The sequence below is a fragment of the Ceratotherium simum genome, chromosome 5 (assembly GCF_057802395.1).
Source record: "Ceratotherium simum simum isolate JZ-2026a chromosome 5, ASM5780239v1, whole genome shotgun sequence".
In the NCBI taxonomy this organism is placed as follows: Eukaryota; Metazoa; Chordata; class Mammalia; order Perissodactyla; family Rhinocerotidae; genus Ceratotherium; species Ceratotherium simum.
The window spans coordinates 28,587,804-28,606,926 of NC_141904.1; the positions used below are offsets into that span (position 1 = coordinate 28,587,804).

Consider the following 19,123-nt stretch of genomic DNA (forward strand, 5'->3'; position numbering starts at 1 on the left):
TCCATCAGAGCAGACCAGCAACCTGAGGCATGGTTCCATGCCTCAAAGCCTGGTAAATGAAACCATAAGCTGAGCTTTTAGTCTTATATTTCTAAGGGCCAATCTCATGAGTGAAGGTGTGCAATAAAACAGCTTTCCTGTGTTAGCTTCATTGCTTTATTTTGTTTAAGGGAAGAAAAGTTTAATATGTTAGGACTTTCTTCTGGCTTTTACTTTACTTTTTTTCTTGGTTCATGATACATTTGAAGCCAAAAAATACCCAATATCTTGTCCTATGCATATCAGCATCACTTTCATCTCTTTTTTTTTTAATTTTATTTATTTATTTTTTCCCCCAAAGCACCAGTAGATAGTTGTATGTCATAGTTGCACATCCTTCTAGTTGCTGTATGTGGGATGCTGCCTCAGCGTGGCCGGAGAAGCGGTGCGTCGGTGCGAGCCCTGAATCCAACCCCGGGGTGCCAGCAGCGGAGCGCACGCACTTAACTGCTAAGCTACGGGGCCAGCCCTCATCTCTTCTTTTGTGTGTGTGTGTGAGTGAGAGAGAGAGAGGAAGATCAGCCCTGAGCCACATCTGATGCCAATCCTCCCCCCTTTTTTTTTTGTTGTGGAAGATTGGCCCTGTGCTAACATCCGTGCCCATCTTCCCTTACTTTATGTGGGATGCCAGCCACAGCATGACTTGACAAGCGGTGCGTCGGCGTGCACCTGGGATCTGAAGCTGCGAACCTCGGCCGCGGAAGCGGAGCATGTGCAGTTAACCGCTGCGCCACCAGGATGGCCCCTTAACGGGAAGCTTTTCACATAGCAATATCTTAGATCTATAACAAATTTGTTTCCTTTAAAGCAAAACAAATACAGAAAAACAAGACCTGAGGTCGTGCTATGCAAACCAACCCTTGGCATCCATCTGGTCCAACAACCTCAGCTCATTGAGAAGAGGTATAGCTGGCCTGCGAAAAGGTAAGCTGTATGACTATTGAGAAAGCTGCGAACCCCGGGCCGCTGCAGCGGAGCGTGAGCACTTAGCCGCTTGTGCCACCTGGCCGGCCCCGATATCTCCTTTTTAATTTGGAGAAAATATCAGTATTTTGTGGAAAAATTTATGGTATACAGGCTGGCATTTGCTTTTTACCTTTATTTATCCTCCAGGTTTATAAAATTGGTAATCAGAAAGAAATCTCCTACAGTTGGTGTAATTCCTTAGGTTTTGTATTTTTGCTTTTCTCCATTTAGAACTGCTTCTTTCATCTGTTCAGCCACAGCCATTAAAAAAAAAATTCTCTTCCTAGGAGAAATGAGTATTAGAAATGGATTTAAAAAGAAAAGGTTAATGAGAAGAGATGACAGTACATATATAACCATGTGATTGCTCTGCAAAGTATGAATTAATTATACTGATAATGGAGGCTAAGCCTAGCACAGGGATGGGATTGGATTGCTAGCAGGATGGAATGGCAACTGCGCGTGCAAGATTAGAGCATGTAATTGAACATACTGAAGATAAGACTAAGAACTTAGGTTTGATTAGAAAGAGGAGAGGCAAAACAGTAGATGCTTCACGAGGGGAGCAAAGATGGTGACTAGCAGATGTTTTTAGTAGGAGAAAAAGGACGAGATGTGAGATATGATAGTATGAGAGTGTGAGTCGTGGCATTGGAAATGATTTTGATGTAAGTGGGGTTGGTAGTGACAGTAAAAAGTAGAAAACTTGAACTTGTTTCTGTCAACTGACTCCTGGACGTCTGAAAAAAGTCACGTTAATGTACTGCTTTTGAATGGGCTGCTTTTAAGTAGTTTGCCTTTCTGTATCAGTTTTATTAATAACAACTATAGTAAAATGAGCTATCAAAAATCAGATCATTATGCTGATTATAACACATGTTTCTTTTGGTAGTGATCTTCTGAAAATGGATCTAACCTCAAGAAAGGAGAAAGTGCATGTCATAATGTTTTGACTTGTATGAAATAAAAGACTTTCTGAAACACAGAAAATCCTTGGCAGTTTATTGCTTTAAGGTGACGATTTTTATACAAGTGAAATCTGTTTTTTATTTTTTTGTATCTGTAACATTTTTTTAAAAATGCACCTTATTTTTTTAGAGCAGTTTTAGGTTCCCAGAAAAATTGAGCAGAAAGTACAGAGATTCCCTATATATCCCCCCCCTGCCCCCACAAATGCATAGTCTCCCTCATTATCAACATCTCTCAGCAGAGTGGTATATTTGTTAAAATTGGTGAACCTACATTGACACATCATTATCACTCAGAGTCCATAGTTTACGTGAGGGTTCTCTCTTGGTGCTGTACATTCTGTGGGTTTGGACAAATTTATAATGACATGTATCCACCATTATAATATACAGAGTAGTTTCACTGCCCTAAGAAATTCTCTGTACTCTACCTATTCATCCCTCCTTCCCCCAAGCCCTAGCAACTGCTGATCTTTTTACTGACTCCATAGTTTTGCTTTTTCCAGAATGTCATATGGTTGGAATCATATACTATGTAGCCTTTTCAGACTGACTTCTTTCACTTAGTAATATGCACTTCAAGTTCCTCTATGTCTTTTCCAGGCTTCATAGCTCATTTCTTTTTAGTGCTGAGTTCCATTCCAAGTCCATTGTCTAGATATACCACGGTTTATCCGTTCATCTTCTGAAGGACATGTTGGTGACTTGCCAGTTTTGGAGTAAAGCTGCTATAAACATCTGTGTGCAGGTTTTTATGTGGACATCAGGTTTCAGCTTCTTTGGGTAAATACCAAAGAGCGTGATTGCTGGATCCTGTGGTAAGAGTATAGTTTTGTAAGAAACCATCAAACTGTCTTCCAAGGTGGCTGTACTGTTTTGCATTCCCACCAGCAGTGAGGGTTCCTGTTCATCCATATGCTTGCCGGGATTTGGTGTCTCGATTTTGTCCACTCTAATAGGTTTTTAGTGGTATTTCATTGTGTTTTAATTCGCATTTTCATTATGACATATGATGTGGAGCATCTTTTCATATGCTTGTTTGCTGTGTGTGTATCTTCTTTGGTGAGATGTCTGTTAAGGCCTTTGGCGCTTTTTTAATCAAGTTGTTTGTTTTCTTATTGTTGAGTTTAAATTGTTCTTTTTATATTTTGGAAAACAGTTTTTTATCAGATGTATCCTTTGCAAATATTTTCTCCCAGTCTGTGGCTTCTCTTTTCATTCTTTTCACAGTGTCTTTCACAGAGCAGAAAGTTTTAATTTTAATGAAGTCAAGCTTATGAGTTTTTTTGGTGTTGTATCTGAAAAATCATCGCCAAGCCCAGTCATCTAGATTTTCTCCTATGTTATCCTCTAGGAGTTTTATAGTTTTGCGTTTTATGTTGAGGTCTGTGGTCCATTTTGAGTTAATTTTTGTGAAGAGTGTAAGGTCTGTCCCTTGATTCATTTTTTTGCATGTGGATGTCTAGTTGTTCCAGCACCATTTGTTGAAAAACTATCTTTGCTGCATTGTATTGCCTTTGCTCCTTTGTCAAAGATCAGTTGACTGTATGGGTCTATTTCTGCGCTCTCTGTTCTGTTCCATTGATCTGTTTGTCTCTTCATTCACCAGTACCACACTGTCTTGATTACTGTAGCTTTATAGCAGGTCTAGTAGTTGGATAGTCCTCTTTTTCCTTAACCTTCAATACTATGTTGGCTATTCCAGGTCTTTTGCCTCTCCATATAAACTTTAGAATCAGTGTGTCAATGTCCACAAAAAAACTTGCTGGAATTTTGATTGGAATTGCATTGAATCTATAGCGCAAGTTGGGAAGAACTGACATCTTTACAATATCAAATCCTCGTATCCATAAGCATGGACTTTACCTCTATTTAGTTCTTCTTTGATTTCTTTCATCCGAGTTTCTTTAGTTTTTCTGATATAGAGCTTATACATATTTTGTTAGATTTATAAGTATTTCGTTTTTGGGGGGTGCTAATGTAAATGGTATTGTGTGTTTCATTTCAAATGCCACTTGTTCATTATAGTGGAAAAGAAGTCACAAAAAGTCACTTTAGATTATAGGAAATGTATGGAACAGAGATATGAATGTTACCAACTGGTACCTAGGTGGGATTTCTTGAGTAACTACATAAGAGCCACTGAAGGGCCGTCCCCTCTCTCTTGAAATAAACAGAGAAGCCTGTCCACGTCCATTGGGCCCCCCTAAATCACTTTCTACTTCCTTTCTGATCCTTTTAAGCGTGTATGTGTGTGCGTATACGTGCACATGTGATCACGAATGGGAAGTTATCCCAGAGGATAACTGCTCATTTTTATAAAGTTATATTTTTTATTTGGGGGGAGCATGGTTTTATAAGGTATTAGGGTTTTTTTTTCCTTTTCTCTAAATGTTTAGTGAAAATGTTGCGTTGTTTATTACTGTATTATTTCTTCTCATGAAAAAACAATATAGTTTAAAAAATCACTCAAATACTGCAGTGTTTCTTAGAGTAGAATTTAGTGACCAAAGCCTATGTTGCATGTATATATGTTCACATGTAGAAAAATTACCTTACATCATATCTGTGGAAATTGTTTGGATGTTTAAAAATTAAAATGTTATTCTTTCCTTTGTGTCATTTAAAATAGTATCTTAGAGTTAAATCTATTCTGCCTTTTTAGTTCATTACAATGAAGTTCTAGATATGTGTGTAACAGTACTGGGTTAAAAATTACTAATCTGTGTGTCTTCGAAAATATCTGACTTATAAAGGAGATTTCTGATATATTAGTCCTTTTTTGTTTGATGAGTCATTATACATGTGGTAAGTATGATGGATATATTATACAATTTAAAAACACTATTATCTAATCCATTTATTACATATATTTACAATGCTTTTCTTTTTAGAATTGGAAAAGACTTGTAAATTATAAGTCTGTACCAAATTGTACTTGAATTATTTTCAATGCCAAGAATATTTCATAGTGTACTTTTAATTAAAAAATATATAAACATCAGAAAACATAAAATATAGGATCTGAAAATGATTTTTTTTAATATTATATATTTTTTTTATTGATGTTTTAATGGTTTCTAACATTGTGAAATTTTGGGTTGTACATTTTTGTTTGTCCATCACCATATATATGACTCCCTTCACCCCTTGTGCCCACCCCCCACCCCCCACCCCCCACCCCCCCTGCCCCTGGTAACCACAGTCCAGTTTTCTCTGTCCATGTGTTGGTTTATATTCCACATATGAGTGAGATCATACAGTGTTTGTCTTTCTCTTTCTGGCTTATTTCACTTAACATAATACACTCCAGGCCCATCCATGTTGTTGCAAATGGGATGATTTTGTCTTTTTTTATGGCCGAGTAGTATTCCGTTGTATATATATACCACATTTTCTTAATCCAATTGTCAGTCGAGGGACACTTAGGTTGCTTCCACTTCTTTGCTATGGTGAATAATGCTGCAATGAACATAGGGGTGCATAAGCCTCTTTGGATTGTTGATTTCAGGTTCGTTGGATAGATTCCCAGTAGTGGGATGGCTGGATCATAGGGCATCTCTATTTTTAATTCTTTGAGCAATCTCCATACCGTTTTCCATAGAGGCTGCACCAGTTTCCATTCCCACCAGCTGTGTATGAGGGTTCCTGTTTCTCCACATCCTTTCCAACATTTGTTGTTTTTTGTCTTGGTGATTATAGCCATTCTAACGGGCATGAGGTGGTATCTTAGTGTTGTTTTGATTTGCATTTCCCTGATGATTAGTGATGTTGAGCATCTTTTCATGTGCCTATTGGCCATCTGTATATCTTCCTTGGAGAAGTGTCTGTTCATTTCCTCTGCCCATTTTTTGATCGGGTTGTTTGTTTTTTTGTTGTTCAGTTGTGTGAGTTCTTTATATATTATGGAGATCAACCCCTTGTCAGATGTATGTTTTGCAAATATTCTCTCCCAGCTGGTTGGTTGTTGAAAATGATATTTTTTAATCCAATTATGTACAAAATATTTTTTTTTTTAAAAAGTAAGATATCTCACATGTGATAAATTCCTATAGTTTAATGGAACTCAGTATTTGGTATTTAGTAAGCAATGTAAGGGTATGGTAGAATCCTTTAAAAACCTTAAAAGTTGCATTTGAAAGTCCTTTTTAAAGTATGATATTCTGTGTAAGAGACGCAAGATTGTTTGGAATGCATTCGTACTAGAAAAAGCTTTTATCTATGTAGAAGTTAAGGCAAACCACCGAGATGAACATAATGTTTAAACCTTGCTGTAGTCTTAAATTTCAGCATACAAGTCTTTATCTTCAGAAGGCATAAAACTCTTTTGGAATTATGCTGGCTTGTTTTCTAGGTGTACAGAGGAAAGGAACTTCCTTCTGATGAGGAAAAGCAGGTGTGAAATTGGTGTTACAAAACAGAGATGTATCTACTGTATTAATGTCTCCCCCTCTGTAATGAGGATGAGAGAAGGAACAATTAACTTGTACATGAGAGGTGGAGGTATGTTCTTAGCTGAGAAAAAAAGTGAGGTGGGGATGCAGCAGTACGTTAACTCTACACTTGATGAACTAACTACTTGAGCCATTGGGACAGCTGGGGGATTTTGACATCTAATTGAGTTAGGTGAGCAAGCAACCATGGGTTTCTGTCTTTTATTTATTTAAATCTTTTTCTCAGGTATTAGTTTGTAAAGTCTGATGTTTATGTATGAGAGCCGTATAGAAAGATACTGTGTTTAACCATTTACACAAAGATCCTTTGTGTGTTTGCGTTGAATTTAAGTAATTAAGACTTAACTTGTTGAATAGAATTTCTAAAGAGCGTCTGCTAGTACCAGTGGTTTCAGCTTTGGCCTAATTGATATTTAGCTGGTCTGACAGTAATGGGATAACAGATTCAGCTGCTTCTTGAGTCTCTTTCTGGAACATGATAAATAGGGTCATGTCAACATAGTGGAGGATGCTTATCTTTTTTTTTTTTTTAATTACTTGGGGAGGGGTCTTTCATTTAAAAGCTGTAATGATTTGTGAGATATATGTTTAAAAAAAAAGAGTGTGGTTGGAACACAGCCCTGCTGAATTTTAAGGAGCATAACTTCTTATCAAGAGACTGTTTCATTCGGGGCTGGCCTGGTGGTGTAGTGGTTAAGTTGGGCATGCTCTGCTTCGGCAGCCCCGGGGTTGAAGGGTTTGGATCCTGGGCATGGACCTACACCACTCATCAAGCCATGCTTTGGTGGCGACCCACATACTAAATAGAGGAGGATGGACACAGATGTTAGCTCAGGACCACTCTTCCTCAAGCAAAAAGAGGAAGATTGGCAACAGGTGTTATCTCAGGGCCGAGCTTCCTCACCAAAAAAAAAGAAGACCATTTCAGTCATTTTGATTTTTATAGTATTTTGGTAGAGACTTAGAAGGAGCATTGAAAGACTTGACTTTATACAAATATTGTAGAGCTTGTTCATAGATAGTTTATTTCTTGGACTCGGTAAGATTTTATAAAAATATAAATACTAACAAAATCAAAGTGTTCTTAACCCTTTTTTATTAGTTTAAAATTCTGGTGAAATAGCATAGGTCAGTGGTACCTAAGAATTGATAGGCCTAATAAGCCTCCCTGTTTTTTTTTTACAAGCTTCTAGACTGAGTGACCCAGACTGCAGTATGTTTGTATTCCATCTCATTCCAAAGAGGATTTGTGGTGACTAATAATAATAATAATAGTAGTTAACATTTATTGAGTGCTTACTATGAGCTAGGCACATGATCTTATCTAATCCTTACACCAACCATATGATGTAGTTACTACTATTATCTTTGTTTTGCAGTTGAGAAAATGATGCTTAGAGGTGTTAAGTAACTTGCCAAAATTTAACATTCTGGGAGATGGAGCTAGAATGCAACCTAGGAAGTCTAACCTTTGCTCCTAATCTCTACAGAGCAGAAATCCAAACCAGAATAAATGTCCAAACCAGGAAGAAAAAGAAAATATTGGTTGTTCATGTCTTTAGGTCTCACAGCTGTTATGACTAGACCATGAATTTGACTCTGAATTTCCTATAGCAAAAGAAAAACAGGTGGGGCAGAGCGAGTGGGGTATGGGACAATACTGCATAAAACCCTTTTCTTAGAACTTGATTCTCAAATAGAGTCCCCCTGTGGGAGCCTCAAAAGGAGTCTCTTTGGGAGATGTTGGGAATGATTTCTTCAATAACATTTCCTGTGTTATACGTGGTGATGGGTTTAATAGGACTGCTTCTTTTTGATCCCACAATGAAACTTGAGGCCATGATGCCAAAGCATGATTTGATAAGAAGAGTTCTGTGAGATACCATGATGATATGGACCAAGCATGCATGGTTTGGTATGATCTATATATAAAATCCAAAATACTGAGAGAAATGGAATGGATGATCTTGCACATTTGCCAGTCAATCCTGGGCTTTTTATATACTTCAGAAATCAAATGAGCAGATAGTAGAGTTAACATCTTTGTTTTGAAAATTGAGAACTATAAACAAACAACATAGTAGTGATAGTTGTTAGTTGTATTAAGCTCACAATTGAATGGGTAATTATCCCAGGCTAGGGGACTATCGTGGAAGCCAAGAATGTAAATTCTCAGTAGAAAGATACTTTTCAGCCCTGTGAAATACAGCAGAGAGATGCCATGTTAGATAAAAGGACTGAAAAGTGTTACTACATTTCAGAGACAGGTCTTCTGTATCTTAGCAAGAACAGCATCAGTGGAGTGTTGCAGAGTAGAAACCCCATTATACTGGGTTCAGGAGTGAGTGCAGGATGAGGAAGTAGCAACTCTCTGTTTAGACTTCTCTTGTAGTTGCAGATTGTAATGGGAAGAAGGAGAGAACCAGAAGCTAGGGGCCCCAGGGTTGAAGAAGAATTTTTGTATGAGGCCTTGAAGAGGCTTGAGACTGTTTATATGCTAAGCAGAAGGAACGAATGGAGAGGGAAAATTGAAGATAAAAAGCAAAGTGATGTTGCAAGGTGCACATAATTGGGACTGGAGGGGATGGCACTCAGATCATTGAGGGTGGCAAATGGCTGAGCTCTACTGAGAGAGAAGTAAGAGCATCTCTTCCACTCCACTCACCCACCCTCCCCAAGTCATACACAGAAGTACAGATGTGGATAAGGGGTTTAGCCTAGAAAGTGTGGATAAAGTCAGGATGTAAATCAAGAGTGCATGACCTGACTGGAGAGGTGACTGGGACCAGCAGCAGTTCTCTCCTAAATCCTGAAAACGAGAGCTATCTTGGGAGTTATAAATAAGGGGGTCTGGGACTGGAAGATGAAATAAGGTAGACAGTGACAGAGAAACCAAGAATCTTAGTGAAAATAAAAATGTATTCCTTTTTGCCACTTCTTCTAGTGGATGATTTTGCTTTTGTACTAGTGGCTCCCTCTGCCTCGGGGGCTTCCTCATCTAGGAATGCAGGTGATGGAGGCGACAGGGAGCTGTTGGTAGGAAGCTGGATTTGCCCCTCTCATATAGGAAATTTGTTTTAGGTGGGGTAATGCATTTGAAACCCACTTGCTGTTGGCATGTAGAGTTAAAAGCTCAAGACTAAAGGCTTTAGAGTGTATGTTGCTGTTGGGGACACATTGAAATAAAGAAATGCTCAGAGACTGAACTGTATTTATTGGCTGGAAGGGGACATAACCTGTCCAGATCTGTTCTCACCATTCAAAGGGAGAGGATTTCAGGGCTGGGTGAGGGGCAGAGAAGAGAGAGGAAAATGCTTTACTATCATGCAAAAGGCTAGTTAAGAGATTGTCATCTGCTTTGTGCACCAAAGAACAGCTTTTAGTTGATATTTCAACAGAGCAGTGGCAGCTGAAATAGATTGTGCAGGGTGCTAGAGCTCTTTTTGGCCAGACAGCAGAAAGTCCATGGCAATGGAAGCGATAGAGAGAAATCATAGAGGAAGGAAAATGATGTGCAGCTTAATGTGGTGAAGGGCCTAATAGAAAAGAAGGGGGAAATTTTTTCACCCTATTTTTAAGTGAAGAACATGTTTTTCAGGCCCTAGTAGCCCCGAGGAGCCAAGAATCAAGAAATAGGGGTCACAGTAACACCAGGTATTAGGAATTCCTTGAAAGTCTTGGTTTGGAGCCCCTTCCATATAACTGGGGACTCCAGAAATGCCTTGTCCAGGTGCAGGCCTTGAGTGGCTCATGCATTTACTGTCTGGTAACTACCCCAGCAGCAATGGGCCAGAGAGGTCCCTACTTCTGGGCCCTTGACTCTGGTCAAGACTCCTTTGCCTTTTGCCATTTCTCCTCCAGTGGATGATTTTGCTCCTTGTATCTAGTGGGCTCCCTCTGCCACAAGGTCTCCCTCATCCAGGATGAGGGTCAAGAATCCTCCTCTCCTGGTGCCACCCTCAGTCCACTGTGGTAAGATTGCCTTTGGGTGTAGGGCATGTGCAGGGATGGAGGATTTGTGCAGATAGGGCTTGGCTGAGCCTGTCAGTTGCTCTCCCTGCACTCCTTTCTGCAAGAGCCCCATAGGCCTGGGTTACTTGACAACTCAGGGAGGAGCCTGGAACCAAGGCTTGGGAGTCAGGGGAACCACTCAGTCTGGTTTGCAAACACAGTGGAGCTGAGGCTTAGCCCACCTCTCTGCAGGGCTGATTCTGCTCTCCTCCTAGCCAGGATTTTGTGTGGTTCAGGTATTCTGGCCCTGAAGAGGATAGGCTGTGATACAAATACCAGCCCAGTATTTGTCTCTGAGCTTTCCGTCTCCATGCCTTGGCAAAAGAAATAGGAAAGAAATGGTTTCCGTAAACGAGCATTACTGGCCTCTGATATTTCCAGCTCCCTCTGTCAGAAAGCTCCCTGTCAACTCTCACTTGTGTGGATATTTGTTTTTAGTTATAATGCTTAATAAGTTTCAGGAATTCATTTAATAGTTTCTCCTAGGTGTGCAGTTGTTTTTCTCAAGCAAATTTGGTTTTCAATCACAAGTCCTAGATTAAGAACAATAATTGTCTAGCATTTATGAAATCTTCCTGACAACTGAACTTGTACCCCTTTTGTTAACAAGCTGTCCCTGATCGGATTTACTTGCATCTTCTCTAACCTGTGAGCACATTGGAGAGAACAGACTTTATCTTATTCATTCCTCTATTCCCTATGCTTAGCATTGCAGTAGGCACTCAAAAGTGAAGATGATAGCAATAATGAAGAGAAACATGGCCCTTGAGTATCTGGAACTTGTATTCTGATGGGCCTTCAAAAGATAATGAGTGTTAGAGTGTTGGGGGGTGTGTGTGAGAGGGGAGAGTTTTGAAATGGATATATGGGATGGTATATTACTGAGGGTTCTCCAGAGAAACAGAACCAACAGACTGTATATACTACAAAGAGAAAGAGATTTATTATAAGGACTTCGCTCACATGATTTTGGAGGCTGGGACTTCCCAAATCTGCAGTCAGCAAGTTAGAGATCAAGGAGAGCCGATGGTATAGTTTCAGTCTGAGTCCAAAGGCCTAGGAATCAGGAGAGCTGATAGCGTAAGTTTCAGTCCAAAAGCTGGCAGATTCAAGACCCAAGAAGAGCTGATGTTTCAGTTTGAGTAGAAGGCAGGGAAAGACTGATGACCTAGTTCAAACAATCAGGCAGGAGTTGCCTCTTACTCCAGGGAGGGTCAGCCTTTTTGTTCTGTTCTGGCCTTGAACTGATTGGATGAGGGCCACCCACATTAGGGAGGACAGTCTGCGTTAGTCTGTGATGCAAATGTTAATCTCTTCCAAAAACACCCTTAAATTCACACCCAGAATGGTATTTGACCGAATGTCTGGGCACTTCCCTGGCCTAGTCAAGGTGACACATAAAATGAACCATCACTAGTGGTTTACACTTATAAAACAATTTTATAGTGTCAAATGTAATACAATAACCTTAAAGTATCATGAAATAAGTGAATGAACTTCTAAAATTGTTGAATTAAGAGTCGTTATTCCACTTTCCAGGATTATTTTCAAGTGAAGTTGACATAGTACATGCTGTTAAAAATGATTCAAACTTGACTGTCTTGGTGATTGAATCATTCTTGTGCAGAAACCCTTTGATACATTGGGAGAAAAAAGTGCTACTGATGAAAGAAGGGAGGTTGAATATTACAGGACAAGGCTGTTGATTTAAAAATTATTTTTTTAAAGCACAGTAGCAGTGAATTGCTATGCTGCTGTATTTTGTGTCCCTACATATGGTGCTGATTTCTGATCTTGGATCATCTTAAAAACCAATGACAGTCTGTGAATGCAAAAATTTAGTGTTTTCTGATAGTCTTTTAAGTTATGAAAACTCTTATTGTTGAAGAAATGCCTTGATTGATTAAGAAAATGATTTTCAGTGTCCATATATTTCTTTGCTTGTATGTTCCATAATTTATCCTTTATCAGTGGAATTCTTTACTTTTAAAAATATTTATGCATTGACTGTTCTTTAAGTATTCTGCATAGCTCTCATTTCTTTACAGTAAATGCTGTGCAGTTAATAAATGGAGTTGAGCTGTGTCAACAGTTTTAATAAATATTGCCTAATTGCCCTTATCTATTCATTCATATAAAGTAAATATTAGTAATAACAGCTAACCTGTATTGAGTGCTGGTCAGAACCTGGGCTTATATAGATTAATTTAATTCTCAAAATAACTTTGTGAAGTAGGTATTATTAATATCACCCGTCAAGAAACAACTGAGTGCCTACTGTGTGCAAAGCACTGTGCTAGGCAGGGGGACTGTAGTAATGAACAAGACAACCATTATTGGTGCCCACATTGTAGAGGAAAAGACTGAAGGTCAGCAATTTCTCTCATTTTATTTAATTGCCATTGTGAAAAAGGCTATAGAAGAGAAATTTAGGCTACTTAGAAAGTGTTTTACACACAGTGTGGAGAGGGGTGGCAAGAAAGAAATTATCTTTGAGAAAACACCTTTGCAGCCTAAGTTGATTAGGCAGAGTGGGGGAAGGAAATGTTTTAGGGTGAAGAGGCAGCATGGGTGAAGGTCTTGTAGTGGATAAAAGATGAGGATGTTCTAGAAACTGAAATTAGATGAAGTGTGACTGGAATCCTGAGGTGTCAGGAGAAGAATGCCTCAAGATGAGGCTGGGGCTAGATCACGCAGGGTCTTTTTGGCTGTGTTAAGGATTTTGTTCTTTTTCCTAAGAGCAATGGGAAGCCTTTGAAGTGTTTTAAGTGGAGGAGTCCCAAGAGGATTTACTTTTTAAAAAGAACACTGGCAGGTATTGAACAATGGGTTTGTAATGTATGAAATTTTCTATTGCCGTGTAATTTTCAGCAACCTTTTTATCGTCAGTTTGATCAGTAGAGGTGCTTAAATTTTTAAAGAAGAAACCAAAAACTTAAAAAAGAAATCCATAGTCATGGCATTGAGGAAGGGGAGTTTGAAGGGGTGGCTTGGGGAAGAAGGAAGGGATGATTCAAGGCTTAGAAGTTAGAGAACTCCCAATCCCTTTTTGTCACAACGTCCAGAAGTATTTGAAGTAGAATGTGTTGCCCAGCAGATCCTGATTCATTAAAAATCTGAATTTGAGTTTCTTTCTGTTTATAGTAATGCTTGCCTGCATCCCATCTGATCTCCACAGACCACATCAGAGAGGATGTCACGTAAGGGATTTACTGAAAGATACTGAGGGCTTTGTGGATTGGTAAGACACAGGATGGGGGAGAAAAGTAGAGATAAGCTTATTTTATTTTATTTTTTTTATATTTTATTTTACAGTTTCTTTTCCTTTTTATGTGCCTTGTGATGCCAATGAAAGTAAGACAGCTATCTGGCATGTGCATAGGTTGGTTGTTAAAGAGGCTCCATGATTTTCAATTATTCATTTCCTGTAGACAGCTCCTTCAATAAGTATCTGCCTCCTACTTTTTTCCCTGAGATTTCTTAGAATTGTAGTTCTATAAAAGGTACACTTCATTTATTCTAACTTTTGCTTTTAAGTTTTAGTTTCAAGAAACAATCCTTTTAAAACTCAATACTAGAAAACTGTACTGCTCTTGAGTAAATTAAAAATAATTTTTAACAGAAGAATTTTCATATATAAGCTAGGGAGAGGTTAATTTCCATCAGCGTAGAACTCCCTTTCATTTACCTTTTTTGAATCTTTTCATGACCTCAGAAGGAAAAAAAGGTAGAAACTTTGCAAAAACATTAATATATTTCATAATGTTTCTGCCTTCTAAAATATATTGTATGAATCCAGTCTTATAGTGTGATCGTAGCACAGAAGTGTGTTCAAATAATCATGCTACTTTTTCCTTTGATTTCTCAGAGTTAAGCTTGAGTGCAGCAAAGCTATAAGAATCAGAAGTAGAGAATATGGTTTGTGTTTTGAGGTCTTTAAGTCATTATGAACAAAAATAAAATAGAAAGTTATCTCAGGTTAGTATCTTGGGATACTATTTTACATTGTGAGCATTCATACTTTTGTTTGCTTTTATTTCTAATCATGGCTGTGATTTTGAGATTATTTCATTATATAAACAAGGATTGATAAAAGGAAATAGCTCATCATAGTATTAATATTTTAATAGAATAATTTTTTTTGTACCTGCCTAAGGAAGGAAGAGATAAAGAGGTTTTTTTTTTTTTCCTTTCTTTCATTCTTTGAAACCAAGCACAATAAAACTGAGCTAATTTAAGCAGTTGCAGTGTTCTGGGAAAACAAAGGCTTTGGTGTACATGCTTTTGATAGCAGACATTGTGACCATATCATGTATGCTTTCTTAATAATGTCTGACATTATCAGATTGATTAACTCAGCAGGGGGCCTAATCAGATTTAACTATAGTTGGCAGCTGTACACTAGAAGAAGAATAATACAGAGTGGGAATAAAATTAGTTTTTTTAATAAGCTGTATTAAGTACAAAACTAAAAAAATATATCAAAAGTGTTCATTATTTCACAGTAACATGTAAAACAATTGTATTCAGACAGTAGCCTTCTCAAATCCATGCTGACTTTATATTTTCGGAGATTGGCTACTATCAGAAGCTGGACGTGCTGATAATAAGATTTTCATTTGATAATTGATGGTGTGGGTTTCGGGCAGTTATGATTTCCTGCAGGCTTCAAAGGTCCACACTTGTATCCGTATATTTTGTTTATTGTGTGAACCTCATAGACTGTCCAGCCCATCTAAGAACTGGAACCAAAACCACTGCTTGCTTTTTCTAAGATCAGCATAAATATTGCTCTAAGAAATTCGTCATTGCAAAAGTAATTATTTTCCTCCTTGCTTTATAAAAGTATAATCATGAAAAGTTAATACATGATAAATAAGAAAAAGTCTTAAATCGAGTTGCGATTAATTCTGATTCTGCTATTATCTATAGCCTGAGCCTTAGAGTTTAATTGGATCTAGCCACAAGAGTTCAATGACTGCCTACTATGTGCAGCCCATTCAGGGCTCTACATTTTGACCAAAACAGCAAACTTACTGGCCTCATTCAAAGCACTGTTTTGGTGTGCTGAGAATCTCTATTGAGGATAATAGTCATTAATTAAGTTTAAAGGACTAATTTTCAACTATTGAGCAATAGGCATGACAAAAACAGTCTGAATTTCTAAATTGTGTTGCATAAAGTGTATGTACAGAATTTTCTGTTCTGCTGGGTGTGACACCCAGCTTTTTAGTCAGTGTTCTAAAGCTGTTGAGCTAATAAAACTTTAAGTGAATTTTCAAATATTATCCAGTCAGATGTTATCATTTGGAATTAAGGTAACAAAACAGCTGATAAGTGAGTGGAAAGGTATGCAAATCATACAGAGCAATTTTCACCTTCTGGGAAAAGAATAACTGTATTTCAGAGAAAATTTTCCAAATAAACATGCATTAAAGTGGACTTAGATGCCTTGTATTTCAACACATAATCATGTTATATGCATGTATGAGAAATAATATATATTAAATTTCTCATGTTGCTTAAGATTTCTAACTTAAATAGTACAGTGTCATGACTAGTTTGAATCCAGAAAATTAAATATACTTAATTTAGGAAAAAGGAGCAATTTATGTCATTTTAAGGTACAGTAGCCCCTAACAGGTCCTTATTGTAAGAGAATATAATTTTTAAAGATTTGATAAGTTCCTGAATATATTAAATTAGATAACTTACTCAAACTTAACTTTAACTATAATCTTGTGGATAAGAATGAGAGTAAAAGTATTATGGATCCAGGAGGTGTTATTTTGAGGAGTTTTAAGTGCCAGTAAACAGCAGCCTCTAATAAACATGTCTATTTAGCTGTCACTGTAGCTTTATTTTAATGTATAATATGTCTAGGATATGTTATAGGTACACAGAAGCATTTATTGAATTAAATATATGCTTCCTAGATAACTTTCAAAAGATACTGAGCAATTGTTGAACTACACTAAATTATAAACAGTAATCAAGTGACCAATATTGATTTGTGAAATCTGAAACTAATTTAGAATAAAAAGAATTGATTTGTAGTAGAATTCAGCAGTAAATTTTGCATAAATATACTATTAAAACCTAAATTGCCAAAGCCCTAGCAGTATAGAACCAGACATAGCAATATTGGATATGATTTATGACTCTCTGATAGTTTATTTAAACAGATGTTTGCATGTTCGTTTTGTGATTTTTTTTTAATCGTGATAAATCATTCAGTATACTAAATTGTCACTTTTTAATGTTATTAGAATTTACATACACTTTATTGATCAGATCTGGAGTCATTGTGTAAGTTTTTAAAGGTAAGAGTTTTGGTAGAATAAACTCACCATTTAACTTATTTATTTTTATAAACATGCGTTTAAAACAATTGTCATTTTTTAAGCCAGAAAGAGAAAGACAGACACTGTATGATCTCACTCATATGTGGAATATAAACCAACACATGGACAGAGAAAACTGTACTGTGGTTACCAGGGGCAGTGGGGTTGGGGGGTGGGCACAAGGGGTGAAGGGAGTCATATATATGGTGATGGACAAACAAATGCACAACCCAAAATTTCACAATGTTAAAAACCATTAAAACATCAATTAAAAAAAAAAACAATTGTCATTTTTAATAATTGTACCATTCTTTAATTTTCAGGTAATAAATTGACAGATTCCGTCCAATAGTTGAGGTATGATTTCAGGAAACGCTTACCCTTCTCTCTTCAGTACTTCTATGACCATTCATTCACTGATGCTTAAAATCACTTAATAGTCGATAATGCTTTTCATTCACCTATTAGAAGGCCATACATGCAGATAATTCTGGGAGAGAAAACTTGTTTGGCTTATTACCACATTAAGATTCAAATCACTGATACCAAATTCTTAGGCAGCTTTGATAGAGGAGAGAACACAACGGAATAGGAAGGGGCTTGTAGCAAAGGTAGGCCATGGGTACCAAAGATAAATAACCTATTTTAAAATTTTGCCAAGGGTCGTCCTTGTGATTAAGTCCCTTAAACAGTTTTGGGCCGGCCCGGTGGCTTAGCGGTTGGGTGCGCGCGCTCCGCCACTGGCGGCCCGGGTTCGGATCCCGGGTGTGCAGCGACGCACCGCTTCTCAGGCCACGGTGTGGCCGCGTCCCACATGCAGCAACTAGAAGGATGTGCAGCTATGACATGCAACTATCTACTGGGGCTTTGGGGGGAAAATAAATAAATAAATAAAATCTTAAAAAAAAAAAAAAGTCCCTTAAACAGTTTTGGAAAGTGTTTTTATTAACCCTCTGATTCAGCTCTTTCTGGTATTCAGAATTGCACCCCCTAAGTGTTATTTGTTAATGGTGAGAATTTTGATAGTACTAATATTCTTTGGGAAATATAAGTTTTGTGCATATACCGTAGTCCCCCTAACCCCTATAGTGAAGAGCTAATTTGGATCAGGATCACATTGGTGCCACTTTTAACTGGGAAGATTTGAGGGCTTATGGATGGGACTGGACATGGGTACAGTATCTCTTTGGTCCTTCTTTGTTTCACATTTTACACTTTTTTCTTCCCATCTGTAGTTGGCAGTTGACAAGTGTCGAGGTTGCCATTTACTTGAGAAGCCTCTTGACCCAACAGCAGCCCTGATGACCCAGATGTCTTACTCACTTAGAAATGGTGCCTTCTTTTAGTGGCACTTGCCATAATTGTCCTAACACTGTTTGACCTGTAACATACTCCTTGGGCTCAGTAAATATTTGTTTAGTAAAGGAATGATACTGGAGACTCAACTTCTCTGTGTCTGCTTCTTATTCTCCTTTTCTGTTTTTACTGATTCTGCTTTTTTCCACTCATGTTACCTTCTCTCGTGTCACATTCAGAATTCCCATGGAGGGTCAGGTCGGTCAGTCACTATCCATTCTGGGGTTGACCAGATGGCAGAGTTCTCATACCAGCTATCACTGAGACCCTCAGTTTTTCTTCTGTTCAACCTTCGACAGGTTGCCTTTGACTGGGGTGTGGAGTCCTATTTTAATTGGCTGTGGCTTGGGTAAATGGCTTGCCTAACCTAGAGCTTGAGGAATTAATCGCTCTTGGGTGGGCAGGGATTACTGATGGCTGTTAGTAGAGTTTAAATGGAAAAAATGTATTTTATCTTCCAAATATACTAGTTGTACATTAACTCAGAAACATTAGTTTTTATGGGGGATATATTGTATAGAAAGCACGTATACTTGTATTATGAAAGTTAAAACTTATAATGAAAAAGTTGTATTTTTGTCTAGAGGAAGAATTTTTGAAGATTTCATATTTATTTTAAGTATATCTTCTTACATCCATGTACATTTTAAGTATACCTATATATCCATACTTAGGGTAAGTCTACTTATATACTTATAAGTCTATCTCCTTATATTTATCATGAGATGCCTTCATGATATTAAAAAAATACATTTGTGGTCCAACATTAGTAAAGCTAAATACTTTAAGAAGTCACATCTATTTTTCTTAAATTTTCTAAATTTATTTTTAATGTTAAGAATAAATAACCAGAAAATCTTGTGAATAGAACTTTCTGTTTCTGAAAATTCCATTAAGCAGTAGCATTAGAAATCTATTAAATCCCTTATAAATCTATGGAATACAAAACAGTTTGAGTTATTTTTATTGAAGAAGTAGATATAGG

The 19,123-nt window shown here is 37.5% G+C and overlaps 1 protein-coding gene across 4 annotated transcripts in view; it reads left to right on the plus strand.

The window, feature by feature from the left end:
* The window catches only part of UBE2E2 (ubiquitin conjugating enzyme E2 E2), a 348,219-nt gene that overhangs the window by 48,147 nt on the left and 280,949 nt on the right, over positions 1-19,123 (plus strand). The window contains exons 4-5 of one of the 4 annotated variants that reach the window (XM_087430611.1): positions 848-963; positions 13,583-13,679. The exons of the other annotated variants lie outside the window; for them this stretch is intronic. Coding sequence (XP_087286737.1) covers positions 848-963; positions 13,583-13,679 — 213 coding nt within the window. The remainder of the gene's footprint in view (positions 1-847; positions 964-13,582; positions 13,680-19,123) is intronic. 4 annotated transcript variants of the gene reach the window in all.